The sequence below is a fragment of the Colossoma macropomum genome, unplaced genomic scaffold, assembly GCF_904425465.1.
Source record: "Colossoma macropomum unplaced genomic scaffold, Colossoma_macropomum, whole genome shotgun sequence".
In the NCBI taxonomy this organism is placed as follows: domain Eukaryota; kingdom Metazoa; phylum Chordata; class Actinopteri; order Characiformes; family Serrasalmidae; genus Colossoma; species Colossoma macropomum.
In genome coordinates this window covers 36,220,688-36,244,487 of record NW_023494793.1, presented here as the reverse complement: position 1 = coordinate 36,244,487, position 23,800 = coordinate 36,220,688, and the positions used below count along the sequence as shown (strand labels likewise).

Sequence of the window (23,800 nt, the reverse complement as noted above, 5' to 3'; positions counted from 1 at the left end):
TCATGCACAGTCTAGCTTGATTTATGTTATCTGACTAACTGGGAAGTCTCGCTCTGTCAAATACCTCCACTGATGTACATTATGTTCATAAAGTCATTTGCAAAAGTTTGTTCCATGTAAAAGACGTGTTAACTTATTTTCACATCATTTCACTGGGGGGTGCTCAAACTTTTGCAAATGGCTCTATTCATGCCATTCATTTGGAAGTGAGGCTCCCTGTCTTTACTTTGCTTTTCATGTTTATGTAGTTTTCTATTATGTTCAAATCCAGTGAAAGTGCAGCCTACAGTGTATATGCCCCAACACCGAGGGGGGCGGCAGGGGTAAGCAGAGGTTGGGAAGCCCCTTCAGTCTTTTTATGGAGGCACAGTTCAGTCTCAACATATTTATTTGTTTAGTTATGACATTAATTACTTCTAATTCTAAGCAAACTTTTTTAGTCCAGGCCCCCTGAGAGCCCGTTCCCAACAGGGAGTCCTGAGTAATCAGTTCCAGAGTTCTCCCAGCTGTGAACCAGCTACCTTCATCATTACGGCTGGGTATTGAAATTAAATATTTTTATGGCACCAACGAAACTACTTCACATAGTACTGAGTATTTAAAAGTTCTGTCAGTCGAAACCAAATTTCAGTACCTAAGCAGTCTGTCTTATCAGCATCAGTGAGAAAATAAGCATGTTTTTTTTTTCTAAATCTAGGCTGCTGATTGGCATGTTTTTAACATTAGCTGTCTGCTAAACTATAAGAAGTAGAAATACAAACAGCAGCAGTGTCTCTAAACATCAAGCTATAGTCTATGGGGGACAGCATTATTATCAACTATGCTACACCAACTGCTACAACAACTGCCATTTCCATTATGTCAGCTAACAGACCACCTTCCCACCCAGAAAGAGTAAGGCCAGTTATGCTCTTGGATTCCCAGCCACGGATGGCTGTGGCATCACCAGGGATTGAATTCAAACTCTCGATGACAGGGCCAATACTTAAATGAGAACTGGATTTACTGCAATGTTCTTTTAATCTATGGTGGATTTAAAGGTGTCAAAAAAGTATAGTGTTTAGGAATCAGTATCAAAGTCAAGGCATCAAAACTAGCGCTTGTATTGAGAAATTCTGAACGATAGCCAGCCTTACTCATGATCAAAACTTTCTGGGTTGCCAGTCCTGTGGGTGGGACTTATTAGGGTGGGAGCAAACTTCTAAACTAATCCAGCTCCTAATTAAGACAGCATTCATTGTCCAACATTGTTCAACATTGTCAAACATTTTCCAACATTGTGTAATGTTAGCATGGCTGAAAAGTCCCTCCCACAAAACTACAATTACGCATGTAGTTGTGTGTCACGCATGCAGAGAATACATTACATGCAGTATGTCGCTGCTGTTGTAAGAAAACCTTGTATCTCCAAAATGGTGACTTTACAGGAGAAGGAAAAAACCTACTTTACTTTTAATGTAAGTCAATGGAACCAGACCTTTTTCCAAGTAATTCTGGGCCGTTTCTTCTGGTCCATTCATCATGAAATTGACACACAATATAAAGGGCAACGGGTATTTTCAAATTATGTCAAAAAAACTACAAAAATAGAGATATGCGGTTTTCTTCCAACAGCAGCGATAAATAAACATTACCTCTAACAAGAGGAAAACAGTTCTGGTAGCTAATGATAGCATTTCACTAGCTAGCTTGTTTTGCTTGTGTTGATTATACTCTGACCGTTAAAAAGCACAGACTAGAAGAATTTGGGGGTGGGTTTTAGGGGAGGTGTACCTTTGTTAGCAACAGATGTTGACACAGTCCAGCACCGAAGGTTTCCCCAGATGTGCTCTCCTTACTAGATCACGTCTGTCCCCTGGTGAAACCAGAGAGATGGCAGCAGTAACAAGCAAATCACTGTGAGACAATGAGGAAGGAGTTTTCACAAAGGACCTCAGAGCGCTGAACAAGGGTTGGAGCTCTTCTTCACTGTGGGCACAAAAGCAGATTTGTCGTGTTTTGTGATTACAGTAGGTTTTCCATTTTTTTACTGAAAAAAAAAGATTTTGCGCAGAAGCTTGGCAAAGTGAATATGGCCAGTTTCAAACATGCGATTCACCCAGAATTCATTGTCTTTGAAGCTCCCCACCCTCCATCTTTAGCAGATTTAGCCAGGCTAGAGGACAGACGAGGGGAGCGCGAAGCACCGGCGCTGATATCAATCTTTAGCATGGGTCGCCAGCAGTAATTAGGCGTTCAGAGGGGAGTGTGTGGGAAGAGTCGGAGAGGGGCAGCTAATGAGGCCGCAGGCCAGGGACGGGTGAACGACTGCCTCAGCGGGGAGCTTCACACACACACACTAACACACACACACACTAGCGCACACTCACAGAGGGGAGAAAAAATACACAACAATAATAAGGCACACTGCACAAACACACAAACAGAGCGCTAAAGTGAAGAAAACAGTGGAGAAAGCACAGTACGAGAGATCAAGGTGGGACTTCAAAACTAAACTTTTCATAAAGACTACTGCTGTACACCCCTGTGGAACTGCTGGAGTTTAGCGAAAAACTAGATTTACACATTTTCCCCCTTCACACTCACTGTGGTCAATCGGTCAAGACATGTCAGCAAAAAGTAATGGAAATTTATACCCCACCAATTAGCATCATGCAAACTGCTACCCAGATCACACATACTTGCCCCAAATCACATCACATTGGATAAAGGCCCATATGCTATCTTACCAAAAAATCACACACTTATGACATTTGTGTCGGTTTATGTACCAAAAACAGTCATAATTAGGCCTGAATAGTAAGTATTAATTTGCTATGTTTGCATTTGATTCTTTTTTAGTATTCAAAAGCTTTTTGTAGCCTAAACGACAAGAAGTTTCATCAGCAAAGGCTCTTAAAGCTGAAATAGGTGATTTTGTAGAAACCAAGATTTGAAAAAATCCAACTGAAAAAATCCCACCCCCTACTTTCAGCCCTCCTTCCATAGCCACTCCCCCAAAACCCAAATGCTCACAGCTTGACTAGTCATGACAGAGAGCACTGGAGTGAGCTGCATAGGTAGCTAGCTACACTGGCTGCATAATTCAGGAAAATAACAAATTCCCTCAAAAACAAAACAAAGCAGATAATTATCTGTCCAACAGAAAATTAGCAACCTCGGTGCTGCTTTCCAGGCCTTTTTACAGTCTTTTGGCCTCCACAGATAATGATTTTTTTTTCTTATTATTAGAGCATTTGATTTATTGATTGCTATCAGGATATAAACAATATTTCAAGAAATATAACAGAAAATGTTTCTAAAATAAATAACCTACTCCACATTTAAATAGAACGGTTACTATTCATATACAGAAAATGTTAAAAACAACAAAAATAAACAAATTATGGCTGGTTTAGCTAAATGCATCATTAAGTCACTTCAGAGCTCAACAAACTGCACCTTATCAAACGATAAGAAAAACTCGCAGTGCAAAATTTGCAATAAGAAGCTGGTACACCATGCAGGCATGGCAGGTTTGGTGAATCATCTGAAGCATGTTGATACCATTTTTTTGTGTGCAACTAGGCTAAAACCAGGGAGCACTGCTGGCTCAAGTGTTTCCAGATTGGACAGGATCCCACCCAATTTGGTGGATTTTGGTGGATATGGCAGAGAAAAAATTGCAGTGGTGGGTGGAGAAAATTTGGGCTGGTTTGTCATTTGGTGGGTTTTCAAAAAAAAATCTAAAATGAATAAACTGCATTATTCAATAATGCAGCTGAAATGTGAAGAGGCCTAACATCCCCACATCCAATCAGTTACAAATTTGATTAACATACATTTTAGTTGTTCCTGTTGCCCATCTGTATCTGACCTCAGCAGTTGATGTAGGCTGCTGGATGTACGTCCAGGCCTAATATTATCCAGATTATCCAGTTCACTCTGCCAGTAGAGGTAAGCGGGTTTTAGAAATATGTATGAGGAGTAGTTATGATTGAAACTTTTTAGTTGCCTTTCTGTTTAGGTACACAACACATTTTTAACAATGCTAACACTCACACTGATACTGAGTTTGTGTGAGCTCTGGAAGTTACAGAAATAAGATACACACACAAATCCAATAATGTAATTATTTTGTGGAAGGACAGTAGGCGTGCTCTATGTTGAAAAAATCTATGCTTTAAATGTTGTTTGAATTAGGAAAAAAAGTTGAACGAGTGAAAAGACAGAAAAAAAATCACTCCTTAAGTTTAAATGTCCTTATTGTAGCCTATAGAATTGACATGTCCCTTCATATCCTGAAGAAGGCACGAGCTGCTACGCGTGGGCATTTTAATAATTACGATAATAATAATGAGTTCAATTTATATAGCATCCTTCACAAACCCAAAGGTGCTTTACAAAGAGAAGGAAAAACAAAAAAAGACCTAACACCCTGAAGAAGAAGAGCAGTGAGCAGCAAAGAGTAAACTTTAAAACAGTGGTCTTTAATTAAAATTCGATAAGGTCCAGTTAGAGAAAATACCCTCAAGCAAAGCTCTGGAACATCATAATGTCTAAGTTGCATTATGATTCAGTGCCATAGTCAACAAATGAATGTCAAATCTAATAAAGTACAATTCAGTAATATTTCAACAACATTTATTGTCAGTTTTCTCTTTTTAGAGCACGTCATGTGAAATAACTTCCCTCTGACTCACTTTCTGCTCCGACTGCTGTTTCTCGCCCCGTCCCTGCCCTGTGTGTGCGAGTCTCAGCGCTCATTGTAATGCACAGATCTGATTGGCTGAGTAGCGTCACGTGTGATACTTAAACGCATGCGATTAGTCTGTTAGTCTCCCTGGTCGCTAAAGTGGTATCGTAAAATAGGACCACCCCATCCAAATGACCTACTTCTCCATAGTTTATCGGTTATACGTCCAGGTCCGCATAGGACAGCATCTGGGTCTGCACTCGGACCACGGTCCGCCTATTAGAGAGGCTGTGGTGGAGAGTTCCAAAGTTTGGGAGCAGTGGCACTGAAAGACCTGCCACCCACTGTTGAGAGTCTTGTCTGTGGGGCAGCAAGAAGTCCAGTGCCGGAGGATCTGAGGGAGCGAGAGGGACAGTACAGATGAAGGACCTCACAAAAGTATATAGGGGTGAGACCATGAAGAGCTTTGAAGGTTAGAAGGTCAATACAATAAAGACATTTAAACTTAAAGTGCCTCAGCTTGGAGAGCTTTTTCTCTCCTTTTCCTTGTTGAATGCAGTTATTTAATTAAAACTAATTACAAATTCTTTGTCCAAGCTTTTCGTATTTGTTTTACAGGGAAACTAAAATGACGTAAAAAGCTTGCGGTTCTTTGTAGCAGCAACAAAATAATACATTTGATTTAAAGACCGATGGTGAAAATGTAACATGAGAAGCTTAATATGGATGTCATGTTTTTTTTTGGCAGCGGTCTTAAAAATCCTCTCCAGGCATCAATAAAAGACCCCAAAACTCATCTCTGTTCCTCAGAATGATATATTTTGACGTTGTTTCCAAGAAAAAAAAAATCTTAATGCCTTAAAAGTTAATTAGATGTAAACTCTACACCTTTGCCTTGATTCAGTATGTGCACATAAAAATATGAATATGCAAATAGAAGTTTGCCTTCAGGGTTTTCTGCCAGAAAGCGTCTTTCTCCACATCCCATATGCACTTGAATTAGCTAATCTTGCTAACGCTATCCTAGCAGCTTGAGTGGACGACCTTTATCATGACACGCTTTCTTTGTGAACAACCCCAAAGTCGTGATTGTTTTTGGTCAGAATTATCGTAATGAACATATACCCATCATCTTATTCAGAAAGCTTAGCTATCTGACAAACTTGTTAAGTAACATCTGCCCTAAATTTCTTTATCAACATCCCGAAGCCGTATAAAGTGTCATCACATACCATGTAAGGCTAATGTTGTCAAACATTATCTAGCACATCGCAGATTTGTTACAAGGCTGAAATCAGCTACTTGTTCAACTTGTCCTGTTCCACATTAAATAGTGCAGCAGTTACATTCTGGAGCCGTTTTTCCAACCTCTCGTTATCTTTTAGGCTGTTTTTGTTACTTTGTCTTTAAAACTGATATATGCAAATTACCTCTGTTATGATTGGCTGCCTGGTCTTGTACCTTCCTTCAAGGTACCTTCCTACATTCCTTCAAAGTGAATGGGCGGAGCTAAGCTGCTATGTCTAGTGTCTGGTGTAGATAGTGTAAATAAGAGGTGTAAATATGTGAAATATTTGTTCATCTCCTAAGCAGGGGGTGCTGGAGCCTATCCCAGCACTCTTTAGATGGAAGGCAGGAAACACTCTGGACAGGTCACCAGTCCATTGCAGGGCAGACATACACATTCACAATGAGGGGCAATTTAGTATCTCCAATTTACTTGACCGGATGACTTTGGACGGTGGGAGGAAACCCATGCAGAGAGGGGGAGCACATGCAGACTACAAACAGAAAGGACCCTGGTTGCCCAGCTGGGGAATTGAACCCAGACCCTTTTTGCTGTGAGGTGACAGGGCTACTCCCTGTGCCACCCAGTATCACAAAAACCACTGCATATGTGGACTTTTTAGTATGTTTGGAAGTTTTCACAATGTTTACCTACAGGATTAAACTCTTATTTCCAAAAAGTGAGGAAAATATGGGCCTTTTAAGTAATCAAACCGACTGCTTTACATGGTTTCTGACACTACAGTATACTGTTATCTATACAAATGCTGGAGATTTTAAGGGGGAAAAACACATTCCAAAAAACTGACAAAATATCATTAGCATGATGCCAAGAAAACAGCGGACATGAATTCATTAATTCATATAATAACTAATGAGTTTCCACATAGTGCATTTTATATGGGCAGTTTTGCATAAAACTGAAAATGGTTAAATGAAATGCATGCTGGTCCTGGTCTTGCAGAAGCCCTGCGCTGCATTAAACCACAGTCTCGAGTCAATGGTTAATGAGCAAAGTGTATGTGAGCTGAATCATGTTTGCAAAAGCAGGGAAAGCACTAAACTGTGCAGTGTAAGTACAGTCCAGGAAATGCTGACCCATGCTGATTTTAGCATTCATTTGAATTGCATATATAATCCATTTCATATTACCAAGTTAAAGGGGAATTCCATCTAATTTTTAAAGTTTCTCTATAATTCAGTCATTGAGACGAATACAAAATCATTCAGAGTGGTTTGAGTTGTGAAACGGTTAATTGTAGAGAAGCTTATGGATTCATTTCTTTACAGTGGTGGGGATAGGAACCAGGGGTCACAATGTCTAGAACACAAATATAGCTGTTTTATTTACTATCCAAAATAACCAGTGAACCCATCTGAGTTATGTTATGTTGATCATGTGAAAAGTTGTAAATCTAAAAAATAAAAATAAATAAAAAAAAAAATCGAAATCTAAAAAAGTCCCCTTATTTTGCAGTACAGTGCCCTGCATGGGTCCCTCCGCTAGGAATAGATCAAAAAACATGTTTTAGGCAAAAATCTCATCTCAAAACTGTCATAGAGTAATGTCTCTGGCATCAGGCAGCATATTCAAAATCATTTCATGTAGTAATTGTCTGTGATGGAGCTTTTAGAGGCATTAAACTGTACAGACGTCTGGTTCCCATCACCACCACTGTGAATAATTTTGACTGTATGTTTCTCTAGAACAAAGCATTTCACATCAAACCACTCTGAATGACTTTGTTTACATCTTAAGATTTAATTCTGCTGTAATTTTCAAAAAAATCAGTGTAACTCCACTTTAATAACAATAAAATCTTGTAGTGTGCAAAGGACAAAATTTCCATTTCAGTGACCCTTTAATGCAGTGTACTGCAGTGTGTTAGGCCTGTGTTACAGAACGAGGACACTGGCAGCACAAATAGCATGTAATGCTTTTGCCATCTGTCAAGCACTGAAAACACAAATAAACCCATCTCCGAAGTGAAGCGCTGAGTGACCTGTGCGGAGACATTGCGGGCTGTTTTGTTCCCGTGCTGAAGCAGATGCTATGGTGACTGCTCTGAGGAGTGGGTGAGGGCACCAGCTCTTCAGTCACGCTTCCAGCCAGAGCAGCAGGCAGACTCCAACACTGCGCTGCAAAAAAGAGGCGTTTGAGAAGAGTGTTTATTCTCCCCCTTTGAGTTTGTCAGCGCAAGACTCCACGCGTCACCTTGTGTAGGATCTGAACTGAAGCCAGTGATAACTTTCAGACACATCACAAACTCGGAAGCAGCGCAGGGTGCAGCTGCACACTCTCTGAGGAACATTTCTCATCAGCTTGAAAAGGCAGCTTTAAAGCTAGTTCAAAATCAATACTGAAAAGTTGAAGAAAGACAGAATCCTTTTTACACTCGCCATCTACTTTATTAGAAACACCTACACTCTAAAAAATAAAGGTGCCTGAAAGGATTCTTTAAGGAATGCCATAGAACCACTGATTTTGGTCCCATCTCCACGGACGGTTCCTCACAGAAATGTTGGTGTAAATGATATTAGTGTGAGTCTCAGTGCCTTTTTATAGTTTAAAGGACACGCATAATGTAAAGATTCAATACCAGGCTGCCCAAAGTGTGGCCTGCAGGACAAAGCTGGCATGTCAGGACACTTGATTTGGCCCACCAGAAGGTACCCAAACCCCACCCCCTTAAACCAGTGATAGAACAAACATATTTTTAGTAAATTTATATTTTGTTTTATATTGTTTTTTGGGCCAGTCAAGTTCTTCCACATCAAACTCACCCAGCCATGCCTTTATGGACCTTGCTTTGTGAGCCCCTGAAAAACAACCCCATAGCATTATCCCTCCTCCACCAAACTTTACAGCTGGCACAGTGCAGTCAGACAGGAAGCAGCTTGCCATATATTTATACACCGATCAGGCATAACATTATGACCATCTCCTTGTTTCTATGCTCATTGTCCATTTTATCAGCTCCACTTACTATATAGGTGCACTTTGTAGTTCTACAATTACAGACTGTAGTCCATCTGTTTCTCTGTATACCTTGTTAGCCCCCTTTCATCCTGTTCTTCAGTGGTCAGGAGCGTCTGAGCAGGTATCATTTGAGTCACCTCAGCACTGCAGTGACACTGACGTGGTGGAGGCGTATTTGTGTGTGTTGTGCTGGTACAAGTGGATCAGACACTGTAATTGCAGACCTACAAAGCGCCCCTATATGGTAAGTGGAGCTGATGAAATAGACAAAGACTGATAACTAACATTAAGATAACATAAAGGATAAGTGGTCACAGGAAACAGTTGATGCCTTGAGTTGAGGCAGAAAGCAGAAAACGAACAGATCAATGGCAAACTGATTTAGACCCTTGTGCTCAAACCATGACCCTAACATACAGCACTTACTCGCATCATTCTAGAACGTATGTCCAAGACGGATTATGGACAAGGTGAGTTGATATCATCTATGCTTGCCTAAGCACACACTCTGTAGTACTTCCCAAAAGGAAAAAAAGTGATATAATAAATATAAAACATGTATACCTGTGTAAAGCTGCTTCACTCTGTGCTGCTCTCAAACTTTTCCCGTTTCTGAGGAGGCCATAAGTCAATTTCAGAGCAGGTAAACATCCTGAATTATTCATTTCTTTGATTGCTATAGTTGAGGACGCACTGCCATTTCAGGCTTTCCAGAAGTTAGCCCCAGAAAAGCACCTGAAAATATACACTGTACAACTTCACAACACAACACAGGACCGTTTAAGCATGCATTGTATATACGGTCACCTCCATAAAGCTGAGAGTAAACCTGACACGGGAAGGAGCGGTCAGAGTGTTCTTCTTCACAGCACAACGGACTTTCATGTAAAAACAAACAAACAAAAAAAAGAACTCCCACTTACATCTTAGTAGAACGTATCTTTTTTTTGTTTTTTTGTTTTTTTTTACATACTTGTGCTTGGACCAGGTGCCACAATGTCTACAGTGCAATACAGACACCTCATTTACTGTCCAAAATGACCAGTGAAGTTTCAGGCTCACTACTGTAAAATGATGCCTATGACATCAGGCGGTATATTTATAACCAATTTTTGAATAGAATTCTGGGAGGGAGCTTTCAGAGTCATTACACGCTTTGCGTGTCTGGTTCCTTTCACTACCACTATGAACAATTCTGACTTGGTAAGTTTCTCTAGAACAGCGTTAACAACTGAATTATGCAGAAATATCGGTGACATTTACTTATTTCAATATTTAAAAGTTTTTTCTTGGGTTCTTTAGATGATTTTTCTTTCTCCTACTTCTCCTAATGCAATGTAATCAGCATCCGTTTCCTATTCTGCTATCTTGGCTTGAAACAAAAACACAATCAATAATTCAGCTTGCCGCGTATGGTAAGGTCACGCACGTCACGAGCCACTGAGCTACCACGGCAGCCTGGCTTATAAACCAATAGCCAGGCCTACATTGGCTGCCTGCAGAAATCCCGCTTTACTTTGTCACCTTGGTCTAAATTATGTATGACGTGGGGAGCGGGGGCATAATTTCTAGGTCACCCCGGTGTAAGAATGCACTTAACTCCTGAGCCGAAGTCTCCAGGTGCCTTTGCGTGTTTGGACCCCGAATCTGTGGAAGTTTGTTGCTTTCACTTTTACATATTAAAGTAATATGAAAAGCACGAGCTGCTACTGCACTTCTAAAGTTTGGCAACGAGAACCTCAATACCAGCAAAAGACAAAACACTAGCATGCTGCACGTTTTTAAAACAGTGGCTCCTGATGGCAGAGCTGGGTTTAAAACAATAAAGACAAAGAATGAATAGAAATCACACTTTGAATTTTATTGTATCAAAACAAGAAGTTCTATTGAGTCATAGAAAGAGCCATCGCTTACAGAACACACTGAGGTTATGACCCAGTTGTAGCAGTTTGTGTTATTATAAAATAACACATCCCTAACATTTCAAGGGTGTATCATAAAATATTGAAGAACTTTTCTTTATAAATGGAACTACAAAACCGCTCACAAACAACAACAACAACAACAAAAAGAGTGCTGCATGACTTGGTTTGGAGTACTTCACTGCAGCATAATGTTCTTTTAGGTAAAAAGCTGTGAAACTAACGGGGGGAAAAATAAGTAGGACACAAGTTTGTGCAAGTTTGGGAAACTATAGATGTGAGCGCAGCACAAACGTATGCCTGGAGTTAATGTTTACTGATGAGAGCGAGTACGAGTCCTTCCCAGTGAAGCAGCACACCCAGTAAACCAAGGGCTTGGACAGCTACTGAGATGTAATGCAAGAAAAAAAGGATCTTTCTCTAAGTTCAGCGTACAGAAAAAGATTTCTGCATCCCATTTCTTGTGTCCAACTGTTGATTACAGTCCAGCAGGTAGTGTGACCGCTCCTGTAGGGTGTACTTCCTTGCGTTCTGGGCCACCTCACTGCCTGCATGTGTCGTGAAAGGCCTCAAGGGTGCGGAAGTCCCTCCAGGTGGGCGGGAGGCCGTCCTGCAGGAATTTGCCACAGCGCTGACACGGAGTTTGGAAAAGCTTGATGTAGCTCCTGAGCCACGTCTGTCAGAGAGAGATGTAAAACAGATCAAAACCACTTCATAAAAAACAAACCCATTTGGTCAAATTTCTCAAGGCTACAAGTATTAGCTAGCAAGGTTTGATTATTGATTATAAATAAACAATGTAAAAGTAAATAAAAGCACTCTATGATGTTCAAATGATAACAGAGGAGAACTGTGACTTAATTTGGGCCATACATGTCAAAACTCAGTCAAAACTAGGAAAAAACCACCTCTGCTGCAATGCTAGTTTCTGCTAGTGCTCCTATGGAGTTCCACCAGTACATTCGCGCTAAGTGCGATTCAGGTATGCATTTATTTGGCCGTTCTTGATAAAAATCCTACATCTGTAGCTTGTAAAAGCCATTCTATGTTTTATAGCCTGTGACAGACATATTAACATATATTTATTTATTTATTTTTACCACTTGCAGTCAGTTACGTATTTAAGTCTACCAGAAGGCCTAGAGTTCTGCTTCTCTCACAAAATTGGTCCCAGCCATTAGAAATCAACATGATTGGTTGATTTCATGTCAGTTCATTAATATATTAGTGGTTAACCCGACACATCAGTCCTAGCCAATGGGAGAGCTAGCTTGGCTGTATTTACCTAGATATCCTGGGAAAGAAATTCTGACTGGGCATTTTTTTGGGGGCCTTTGGGAGTTTAGCCCTTTTGTTTCCAACCAAAACGATAAAATAAGAGAAAATTGTATTACTAAAATACTTGCGGAATTTAAACACAACAAACATAACGGTTAAAAAGCACGGAAGTAAAAGTGACAGCTGTCATTTATCAGCTTTCATTTCACAGAAATAAGCCGGGGACACTGTACAGTATATAGGGCCATTTAGACAGATTGCAATATGCAAGAAAAAGTGATGATAAAAGAAAAAACTCATTGTCAAACATGATACCAGCAAAAAAGTCGATTAGATGACATTTAATACAATCAAGCACTTAACATCCTATCATGCTCTGTGGCATGTATACAAATTCTGAGCAGACCCTAATTTGGATCAAGATGGCAAGAAGAAAAGTGACTATGAAAGAGGGTTCATTACTGGGGCATGGATGGCAGAAGCGTCTGTCACCAAGACTGCTCAACTGGCTAGCGTTTCAATAGGAACAGTGATTAAAATGACATCTGCAATTAAATCTACAGGAAGGACTTCAATAAGCAGGGCTGGAAATTATGGGTGAACACCTGTCGGAGATTTTGAACCAATGTGTTAGACAGTGCTCTACATGGTATTTCTTTGGGAGAATAGTATTCCATCCCTGCCGTTTAGGTCCAGAGAGTTGTAGAGTCTATGCCAAGAAGCTGTTCTGATGGCTCGGGACACTTTTTACGGATTTTCACCCATCTGTATTTGACTAGGAATGGGAAGCAACTGCCAGGGGAAATACTGAAATTAAAAAACTACAAAAAAAAGAAAGTAAAACAGACTAAAAGTTCTGTTCTAGATCAGACCCATGCATATTTACAATCAGCTCATTTTGTCCATTAGAGGACTAAATCCAAATACCAACTCCAGATGAACACTCTTAACTCAGAACTTCCCGGTCAGAGAAACACCTTTACACTTGACTGGCTGGCCTCATTGCATTGGCATGAGCAGTATGAGCATAGTAGGGGGCCTGGGGTCCACACAGCAGGCCGGGGAGCACACACAAAGACACACTAACGCACCACTGATTTGGAGCAGGTGTGCTTTAGACGCTCACCTCTCTGTCCGGCTTCACTGACCCTCACAGCCCACTGAGTATTTACTCTCCCCTGTCAGCACCCATTGACTGGCTCCGGTCCCCCACTGGCCCCAAGCCTGGCCTGCCTGCTCACTGAGCTAAAAATAGTCTTTCTAGCATAACTAGAGCAGTTTGAGGGAAGAAGTGCTGCTGGACAAAGCAGCTGCTGTGAATATACGCACTCAAAAACGAATACCGGCTGTTGCAACTTGATCCAAACATGTGAATCCAATATAACATCAATGTAACACCAAAACCGCAGAACTTTTCTCCATGTCTTTGCATGTTTTCACTATGTGAAAACAGCTGCTGCCTTTTACATTATGTAAATACTTTATAATGAATAAAACTGTCCAAAGTAACTTGTTACACTAAGGCAGGAGTCGACAACCCAAACGTTAAAAAGAGCCATTTTGTCCTTTCAAAAAAATCAAAGCTAAAAATATAAACGACTTACTCTGCTCTGCTTTAAGCTTTAGCTCAGCTGTAGCCGCTTTTCTTGCATCTTCAGCCGGAAACTTTTCCGCAGAAGTAAAATAGTTTCTTGTAAAATGTCTCTTAACGTTCGACTTTTTACAAGGCTGAAGTCGCTTCTTCTTCGCCAACTTCTTGTTTGAATTTTATCTTAAATAGTGCCCGAGGCACCAGAATGTAACTGCTGCACAATTTAAGGTGGAACGGGAAAATTTGAACAAGAAACTGACTTTGGCTTCATGACTTTTTAGTGTTTGACAGTTTCTCGTTGCAGATTAAACGTATCAGGAAACCAGCTGACTGCTTATGAATGCATATAAGTCTATTAGTCTCCAAATTATCGCTGTTCATCTTAAATCTTTCTCTTTGCCGTTTCGTTAGCTACTAGCTAGGGGAGACTGTTGTCTGTGCTGCTATGGTGACCAGCAGTCTGCACGCCAACTTTCAGGGTTAAAGGGTGAGTTAGCAGTTCTACATTAACTCTTTAACTCATTAAGTTTAAGACCATTTACTGTTAAACTGTGTTGAACGATCAGCAGAGCTTTATTTTACTGTAAAGGTGGATTATTTAATTTATACCTACAAATCTAATTCTGCTGTGGAGCCACAACAGAGAAGTAAAAGAGCTGTATGTGGCTCCGGAGCCACATGTTGCCGACCCTTGCATTAAGGAGTGGTAGACATTTACATTGTCCAGTGTACCTGGCCACAACATTTCACATTTTGGCCACTAAAAATGAAGAGCTTGTGGCTCTAGTGGCTCCTTGTCTTGGAGATTTTTATTTGCGTTCTTGTTTTCCTTTAACAAACCTGTTGGCTGGATAGAATTCTTTAACCACTGCTTAAGTGACAGCGTGGTGACCGGGGGGCCCCTCCTACTGAACTGGCCTGCTTGCTGTCACAGATGCTGTTCCATTGGCTGACATTTGCTAATACCACTTTATGAAATAAGGTGTTAAATGCCTGCTGTTACACCCCTAGGCCATCACTGCAGTAGCCAAACAGCACTTAAAGCTTTTTTTCTGTTAACACTGAAAGAAATAGCATCACTGAGTCAGCAGAAAACAGGCTAAAATAAGGTGTGTGTGCTGCTGCGAGTCGCCCTGTAAAGCCTGAAATAATCATTTAAAAGTGAGAGACGTCAGGTTTTTACATGCACATGTACAGGCTTTAATGAAATAACCTAGACTGGATGATGTCAGAGTGGGTCAGATCAGCATGGGTGACCACCATAGTCACCAGAATGGCAAAATTCTCATTAATGTAAATTTTTAATAAATATGTCCTGCTTGTTGGTACAGAAGCATGCTTGTTTATTCTAATTACAATGTATATACGATGAGCGTGTCTACAATTCTGGACAAGATTTTGGCCACAAGGTTCTGACCTCTGCCTACCCCTGCACTAATGTCCATTAGGTGAAGTAAAGTTTTTTCCTTCTTCTTCCTTCTAATATTTCAGAGAAAATGCTTTGACAGTCATAATAAATAACTGACTACACTGCAAAAAAAATGTTTCTTGTCAAGTAAAATTATCTTAAATATAGTCAAGAAATCTAATATTTCTCCTGTTGAGTTTGTTGTAAGCTTAATTTAAAGTTTTTTAACTTCTTTCTGGACATTTTTTACTTGTTTTAAATAATTTTATCAAGTTAAATTATCTCATTAAATTGGCAGATAATTTTGCTTGTTTTAAGAAATGTGCCTGGAACCAGCAAAATTATCTGCCAGCATAGTGAGATAATTTTACTTAATAAAATGACCTAAAACAAGGAAAAGAATTCTGGAAATAAGCTACATTGTTAAAAATAAAGGTTCTATGCAGGTAAATTTCTTTGTGTATCAAGGTACAAACAATATAAATGTTCCCTCAAAGGTACAGCAGTGGTTTTAAGGTCCAATTGTGAACCTTAAATAAGTTTTATCAGGTTTCATAACCGAATGTTTTAAAACAGAACAATAAAGTAAAAAGGCTGGAGATGAGGCGGGGCGTGTGGAGTCAACACAACTTTCAATTTCAATGGATTATGGAACAGTTAAATTCCATGACTAAAGGTAGTGAGATGTACCCTTGAGGGCACCACCCCAGTGACAGTGATAGTTTACTACCTTTCTTCTGGGAGTGCACAACCATCTCAAAGTGGGAAATGTTAGATATGTTGACTAGATTTCAGATCATTACACTTGATCTTTACTCCACACAGATGATTGGCCAATTTATTATATTTATTTTAGCCAATCTGTGTTGCAATTTTATGACATAAATAACGTAAGGCTTGCAAATGTTGTTGCATAATTATGCATGACTCATTTGCTAAATAGCAAGTTTCTTTATATGCTTAATCCAGCACTTTCATTTGATTCATGTTATTTAAGTAGGCAACTGATTTTTTATTTAAGAATTTATGGCTCATTATAGAGCAAATATTGTTATTTATGACTTTCTCTAATAAAAAGTACTAGAACAGTGCTACTGTGTTTTGTGCTCATTTAACCCACATAGTGAGGTTAAAAAAGGCTAATAAAAAACAGCCATAAATAAATAAGTATATAAAAATAGCCAATCAGCCATCGTTCTGACTGTAAAGAAATCAGAACTGGCCTCAAACATTCCTGATTGGAGCATCTCTACTATTTAAAACTTTTCCAGCATGTTTAATAGAGCTTATGTAATCAGTAGGTTGCTTTTTTGTTTGATCCTCTGTTAAGATCACAGTTCCTCTGACGTCAGCTGCCTAATCCAGTCCTACACTTTTCCCATGCACTGCACTTTTTTCCTCCCAGCTCTAACTGACTCAGCTCAGTGCTGTTCAACTCACCAGGTAATTATCAGACTCTTCATGAGCTAAAACAAGACATTTAGAGCACAAGATCATAACCATAATTCATCAACAAAGCAGTGTTTGTGGCTGAGCACTGTACACTGTCTCTGTCCGTTTGTTTACTGTTTCTGTACTTATTGTTGGTCATGTACTTAAAGCAATACTTCAGAGTTTTTCCAACCTAATCTCCGCCTGTCGCCTGTGTTAAATGGTCGACTATGACGGAAAATGATTTTAACATTTTAACGTCTTTAGAAAAGAACAGAAAACCCACTGCCTCAAAACTCACTTACAGGGAGGAGGAAGAGCTATTCAGACACTTCTGTTTTTGTTATTTAATATTTAATATACCTTCAGTGCATCTATCCACCTCAGATTTACCCACATCTTTTCACATACTTACACATATGAACAAAAAAGATACGTATTCATAAGCATGAACAAAAATATGTTTAAAAAACAAGACAGAGCGAAAAATATTCAGACACAATCAGTAATGCTTTTTAAAATATTTTCTTGCAAAAACAAACAATTTCAGCTTCAAGACATCTAAAGTATGATATCATGATGCTCCCACCACCGTACTTCACTGTGGGTGTGGTGTTGGAGGGATCATATGTGCTACCCTTCTTTCTCCAAACATGATGAGTTGCCAAAGAGTTTTATTTTTATTTCATCTGACCAGTACATTGTTCCAAAAGAGTTCTGATTTATTTACAGTGCCCTCTACAAATATTGGTACCCTTGGTAATCATTGTGCAAAATGAGCTGTAAAAATACTCTTCATTACTTACCCTTTTGATTTTTTTATTTAAAATGTGAACAAAAATCTAACCTTTATTTAAGGTATAATGACAAAGAAAAAATCTTATCATGAAATAAATATTTTTCTTAAATCTATGTGTGCCACAATTATTGGCACTCCTAGAAATTCTTAACAGTGAAATGTAACTGAAGAATAGTCTTTTATGGTTTTAAGTGCACCTCTGCGATTAGGAACACTTAAATAGTCGGCTGTGACTTCCTGATTCACTGGGAATATATATGAGATGAACCCTAGGCTAAATTCCCTCAGTCATCCAACACTATGAGAAAGACCAGAGAATACAGCAGTGATGTACGACAAAAGGCTGCTGAGCTGCACAAATCAGGAAATTAGGCTACAGGAAAACGGCTACAGTTGAAAATACCCATTTCCACTATGAGGGCAATAAAGGCAAGTTAAAAACAACTGGAGATGTCAAGAATCTGCCAGGAAGAGGACATATATCTATACTGACCACACACACAGTGAGGAGGATGATTTAAGTGGACAAAGAATCTCCAAGGATCACAGATGGGGAATTGGAGATGTTAGTTAGGTCTTGGGGTCAGAACGTCTCCCAGACTACAATCAAACACCACCTATATAACCATGAGCTGTTTGGGGGGGTTGCCAGAAGAAAGCCTCTGCTGTCAAGACCCAACAATCTCAAGCTCCTACAGTTTGCCAAATGTTACTGGGACTTTTACTGGGGCCGTGTTCTGTGGTCAGATGAGACCAAAATAGAGGTTTTTGGCACCAACCGCCAGAGGTGAGTTGGGTGTGGACACAAAGACAGCCATGCAGAAAAGTAGCTCATCCCCACTGTGAAGTATGGTGGTGGATCTGTGATACTGTGGGGCTGTTTTTATTCCAAAGGCCCTGAACAGTTTACTCACATACATGGTATCACAGACTCCATCAAGTACCAGCAGAAAAGAAATCAAAACCTCACAATCAAAATCAAAAGACTGTCTCAGCCAGGAAGCTTAAACTGGGCTATAGCTTGGATCATTCAGCAGGACAATCATCCAAAGCATGCCTCAAAATCATCACAAAAATGGTTCACTGACCACAGAATTTAAGTTTCGTCAAGGCTGCTCCAGCCCCCTGACCTAAACTCCACAGCAAACCTGGCATGAGCTGAAGAGGAGAGTCCACGTTGTGGAGCTCAGAATCTGAAGGATCTGGAGAGGTTCTGTATGGAGGAATGGTCTCAGATCCTTTGCCATGTGTCTTATTAAGTGTTACAGGAGAAAACTCAGAGCTGTTATACAAAGTATTAAATGAAGAGGTGCCAACAATTGTGGCATACACAGGTTTGAGAAAACTATTTATTTCATTATAAGATTTAGGCTTTTTTTTATCATTGTACTTCAAATAAAGGTCAGATGTTTGTTAATATTTTGAATGAAAGCACTAAAGAATGCTTTTTTACAGCCTGTTTCGCTCATGTTTATCAGGGGTGCCAATATTTGTGGAGTGTCTGAAGTCTTCCCAACCAATGTCAACATCTTTTATAATGACACCAGGTACAATTTGCAAAAAAATAAAACATTTTTGTTTTTATTTGTGCAGCATTAACATGCCTTTTCATTTTTACCCTTATAAATATGTATATTTTTTATTAGTGTCTGAATACTTTTTTCTCTATCGATTTGGTTTATACAGATGAATACATTAATCCAATAAAGAGGCTGGATTTTAGCTCAGTAATCAGATTTCTTGGTGCATGTAAACTCTTACTCTGATTTCTTTCGGATTTCTCAGTCTGCACATGTGCGAAAACAGACCGCAGCCCCGGAAATAAGCAAGCAGCGTTGCCGCGAAATGACAGCAAAACACTTTTGGAGTGACACTGAAACCAACTACATGCTTGAGGAAATAAAGGACTTAAATGTTCTTCATCTTTTAGAATTCAGTTCAATTATGTTCATATTTTCAGGTTTACGTCACGTCTTCTGAGTTTACTGACTGGATGCAAAACAGAAATCTGATTACTGCCTGACTCATGTAGACCCGGAGTTTCCCCATTATCTGATAACATGGATTGGATTACTGACAAAATCTGATTTTCTGCAGTTATCGGTTTATTACGCACTCATTGTCTGTTTTTTGTTATTTAATATACTTCTAGTGCAGATGTAAAGTGGACATATGCACTAGACGTATATTAAATAACAAAAACAAAGGAGTCTGAATACCTGTTTCTCCTTCACTGTATAACAGAAGTCAATGGCCAGTTGCCCATCGTACTGTTATTGCTTTATCCACTTGTCCGCTACTGTTCCGTATTAAACGTAGCACCCTGGTTCCAGGAGAATTACATTTCACTCCTCACTCCACACCTGACTGTGACCTCCAGGCCTGAGATTGAGAAATAAAGTGGTCTTAAACTGTGACTAGTCTTCAATCCCACTGAAAGGACGAACCACTTCTCTGTGGGGCTGACAGGCATATTTGAGGCTACAGAAAGTGCTCTCATTCCTAACCGCACTGACACCCAGCCTTCTGGCAGCACTAACACACTATCAGATAGATACGGTGGTGATGACTGACTGTGAGCTATAGAGCTGACAGTGTAGCTATAGAGCTAAAGGAGCCTAGCAGAGGTTTAAATGTGGAGAAGAGGAAAGGTGCTGCACGCTGACATGATCAGAATAGCTCCGCATTGATCAGAGAGAGAAAGGCAGTAATCAATCGGTCCTGTCCTCGCTGCCCCGAGCAGGCCGCAGTGCACTATTTAAAGCCTGACCAGACACAGAGCCTGGCATTATTCAAACACATAAGCCATCTTAAAGCCACAGTTCAGCATAAATCCTGATTTACATGTTTTATTTTACCTTAAATGTTAGGTGTTCAGCCCGATACGTTTAGTGTCTCAAATTTGCTTTGTTTTTCAAATTTGCCTAACAGATACTGAACAATGCAACATCACATAGATACAAACGGTACTCGTAGTCATGAACTTCATTTTTATAGAAACAGAGCCAGAAAAACAAATAAACAAGTCTATTTCAGATTACTTAACACTTCAATGTGGTTTAAGATGCAAAATTGTGCCTATTTCTGTTGCTCTTCTGTGTTAATAACACAATTTCTGATTGCTATTGTCACATTTATTTGATATCTAAAGGGTGGGATCTACCAAAGCTGAAAATTCTGAGATTTTTATTTAGTTTGTGTCATAAACTGCCAATTTGAACACACATACACACACATTTTCGTGGTCACTGGGTGGAAGTCAGGGGTAATTTAGCATGGGAGGAACCAATTTCAACACAAACAAATTACATCATTATTTATACTGCATATAAATAAAATATTTATATTATTAATAAAGTAACATGAATATGTATGTAAGCCATACATTTTCCATGCTTTATTATTACTCTAATTGAGCAAATTAATAATACAGGTTTAATGATCTGAACTCTGAATGATCTCAAGCACTCGGATGGGAAAAATAACCTCAAGAGACCTCATGCATATTTTATACAGTGATAGAAAACATGGTAGCAAACTGTAAGTTCTGGTTCTACAAGCTGAAACTGATCAAATGATTTTACTGTTGCCAAAGGGGGACGGACATGCTTAAGCAAGCAGCGTGATGGAACATTTAACTGTCACAAAAATGTGTTTTGTTTCGGGTCCTGGTACCAGGTCTGACAGGTTCATGTGGTTAAAGCAAGCATGAGATCATTTAGGCATGAAGTTTGCACAATGCTAATTGTGTATAAGTATAAGCTTCCATTACTGCTTAGCTACAGTTGCCTCATCCTAGCTGATCAACTACATCGGGTGTGAGGGGAAAACTGTGTGGATTTAATTCTTCACAAAACTGCTCACTTATGGATTCAGCCCTTTGTCTTACTCACTGATAAACTAGGTTGGGTTTATATGTACTATAAAGATGTATTAGCAGTAGTAGAAGTACTGGAACTATTATAGTATAGTAGTAGTACTATTAATTAGTATTAATGGTACTATTAGGACTATTAGTGGTGTTAAATTCAGGTTTTGTGAAATAAGCTATACATAAACCGCACAATTTAATAATTTAACCCCTTATAAGACCAGGGCCCACTGGTAGGCCCAAAGTTTTATTACATACTTCTATAACCTAAGACAAGCCCAGCCAGTTTGCACTGACATCCCTGTAGTTACTGAATAACAAGCCTAGTATACAATAAGACTTTGTTTTTGAGGAGTTAAGGGTATTTACTGTAACTACGAAGACCACAGAAACAGTATTATGACAATGGACAGCAGGACAGTGAGCCCAGAAGGGCAGTGTGTATGGTGCACAGTGCTGCTGTAATTAAAAGCACCCTGAGGAACTCACCATGAAAGAGCGGACCACTACATCAGGCATCTGGGGCAGCTGGTAGTGCAGCAGGGCCGTAGTGGCGTGGTCTGTCACCTGGAGAGAAACATGGGGAAATGCTTTAAAGGAAAATGCTGTTGAAGAGCTGTAAACTGTGTTATTATTGAGTGATGTGTAATATATTACTCTACAATCATATGCAGAAGTTTGGCCGGAGCTCAAAATGACATGTTTTGTTGATTTTCTAAGTAAACACATCCTCTACTGTACTGTTTATTTGCTGAATTTAACATATTGGAGGAAAAAAGACTGTTTTTTGTGGCCTGTGCCTCATTGTGTTAAAACCACAATATAGTAAAGCTGCACTATGTAAGATTTGGGAATGTGGAGACCTCTCTGGTGGAAATGTGTCATTGCATGCAATGTGCGGAAGAAAATTTAGTTTTGCATCGGACCCCTTCCCCAAGTGGATGAATGTGATGATAACTCAGAAAACTCAAAACTTGGTGAAGGACAGGTCTTCTGAGGATGTGAGTGAATTAACTATTATTGTCATTACATCTTCATCAATATAATGTTGATTTTGCATATGAGATCTAAACATCAAGCCGGACCTTCTTTTTGAGGCTGTGCGTGTGACATTAATACGTAAAGACGTATGACAAGGTTCAAAAAACTGCTGTCAAATTCGGCTCTAAGCCTCTGACTTTTAAATTATTATTTCAAGCTTTACAGGGCGACTCGCAAGCAGCGCACACGCACCATCTTTTATATGATTTATATTTATTTAATGTTTTTTTTCTCCTGACCTTCAATTTTAACAAAATTTTCTTATAAGGTGCAGCTTTAAAATTTAATAAATAGATAGAAATTATGCACTTAAACTTGCAGAAAAATGCCACATTTGAGTGTGTTCTCTGTAGAAGATGTGTTAACTTATTTTTACTTAGAAAATCGACAAAACAGGTAATTCAACCAAGGGTGTTCATACTTTTACATGCGACTATATAATACCAATCTCTCTAGGCCAAAATGATTAGAGTCTTTCAGAGTCAATAAATTACCTTATCTCCAACCGTAATGGTCATTAATTTCTCTAAATTTTACACGTGTACCTGTGCAGGACCAAGAGACTATAATTGCTGCACATACAAGCTGTACTAGAGAGACATGAATTGCATTTAGATCAACTGAAAATGTACAAAATCTCTTTTCTTTTACTTGATGATTCACTTTTGATACTTTTAAAATCTTGATCACATAAATAAAAATTTGTATGCAGCTGAAACTGCAAGAGCCAAGAGCTATAAAGAGAACTGAAAAGTCCCGCTGGCTCTTCAATGTGTATGTATTATGACATACAGCACCTCATAATATATGATAATTGTGCTCACCTCGTCAACTCCTACAGCCTAAGACGAGTGTAAGTCTATCGTAAGGTTAAGAAAACGTTTAAGAACGTGCTATTTTCAAGAATGTCACTTATTCTTAGAATTATTCTAAAGAAAATAGTTAAGAACAGAAAATAAGAGAATTCTTAAAATGTTATTTGAAGAATAACAATTTCTCGTAACTTTTTTCTTAGGAATGAAGTTAAGAAAAAACACACATTTAAGAAGGTTTTCTTTCTTAAGACACTTTCGTGGATCCGGCCCCTGGACTACAAAGGATACTTGCATATGATTTTCGAAACAGTATTATTTTTTGTTGTGAACTCACATGTTCTTCTTCATTTTTGTCTGTTCATTTGCTTTCAAGGGGCGAGATCCTACATATTTCTGTATTTTTTTTATCCCTGACATTTATATAATAAAAAGAGTCAGAATTCATTTTAATAAGCTATTTTTTGTTACAATGCCTTTAAGACTGACATACAGAAATGAACTCTGTTCTGATTGGCTGTCCTGTACTGTGGCTCATTCAAAAAGCAGCCCAGGCTGAAACACTCTTTATAACTTCAGCATGAGTGGGCGGAGCTAAACCACAGAAAACAATGTATTCAAATGCGCTAGTTTTAGTGACATGCAAAACTGGCTGTTTTTTGCAGCTTGGTTTCCATATATGGACTTGCAAAGCTGGACAAGACG

At 39.2% G+C, this 23,800-nt stretch overlaps 1 protein-coding gene across 1 annotated transcript in view; it reads right to left on the bottom strand.

Annotated features, from left to right (window-relative positions):
* Window positions 1-10,834: 10,834 nt before the first annotated feature.
* Window positions 10,835-23,800, bottom strand: part of med27 (mediator complex subunit 27) — a 110,121-nt gene continuing 97,155 nt past the window's right edge. The window contains exons 7-8 of the mRNA XM_036579393.1: window positions 21,732-21,809; window positions 10,835-11,540 (exon numbers count right to left, since the gene is read on the bottom strand). Of these exons, the coding sequence (XP_036435286.1) occupies window positions 11,406-11,540; window positions 21,732-21,809 (213 nt within the window). The 3' untranslated portion in view covers window positions 10,835-11,405. The remainder of the gene's footprint in view (window positions 11,541-21,731; window positions 21,810-23,800) is intronic.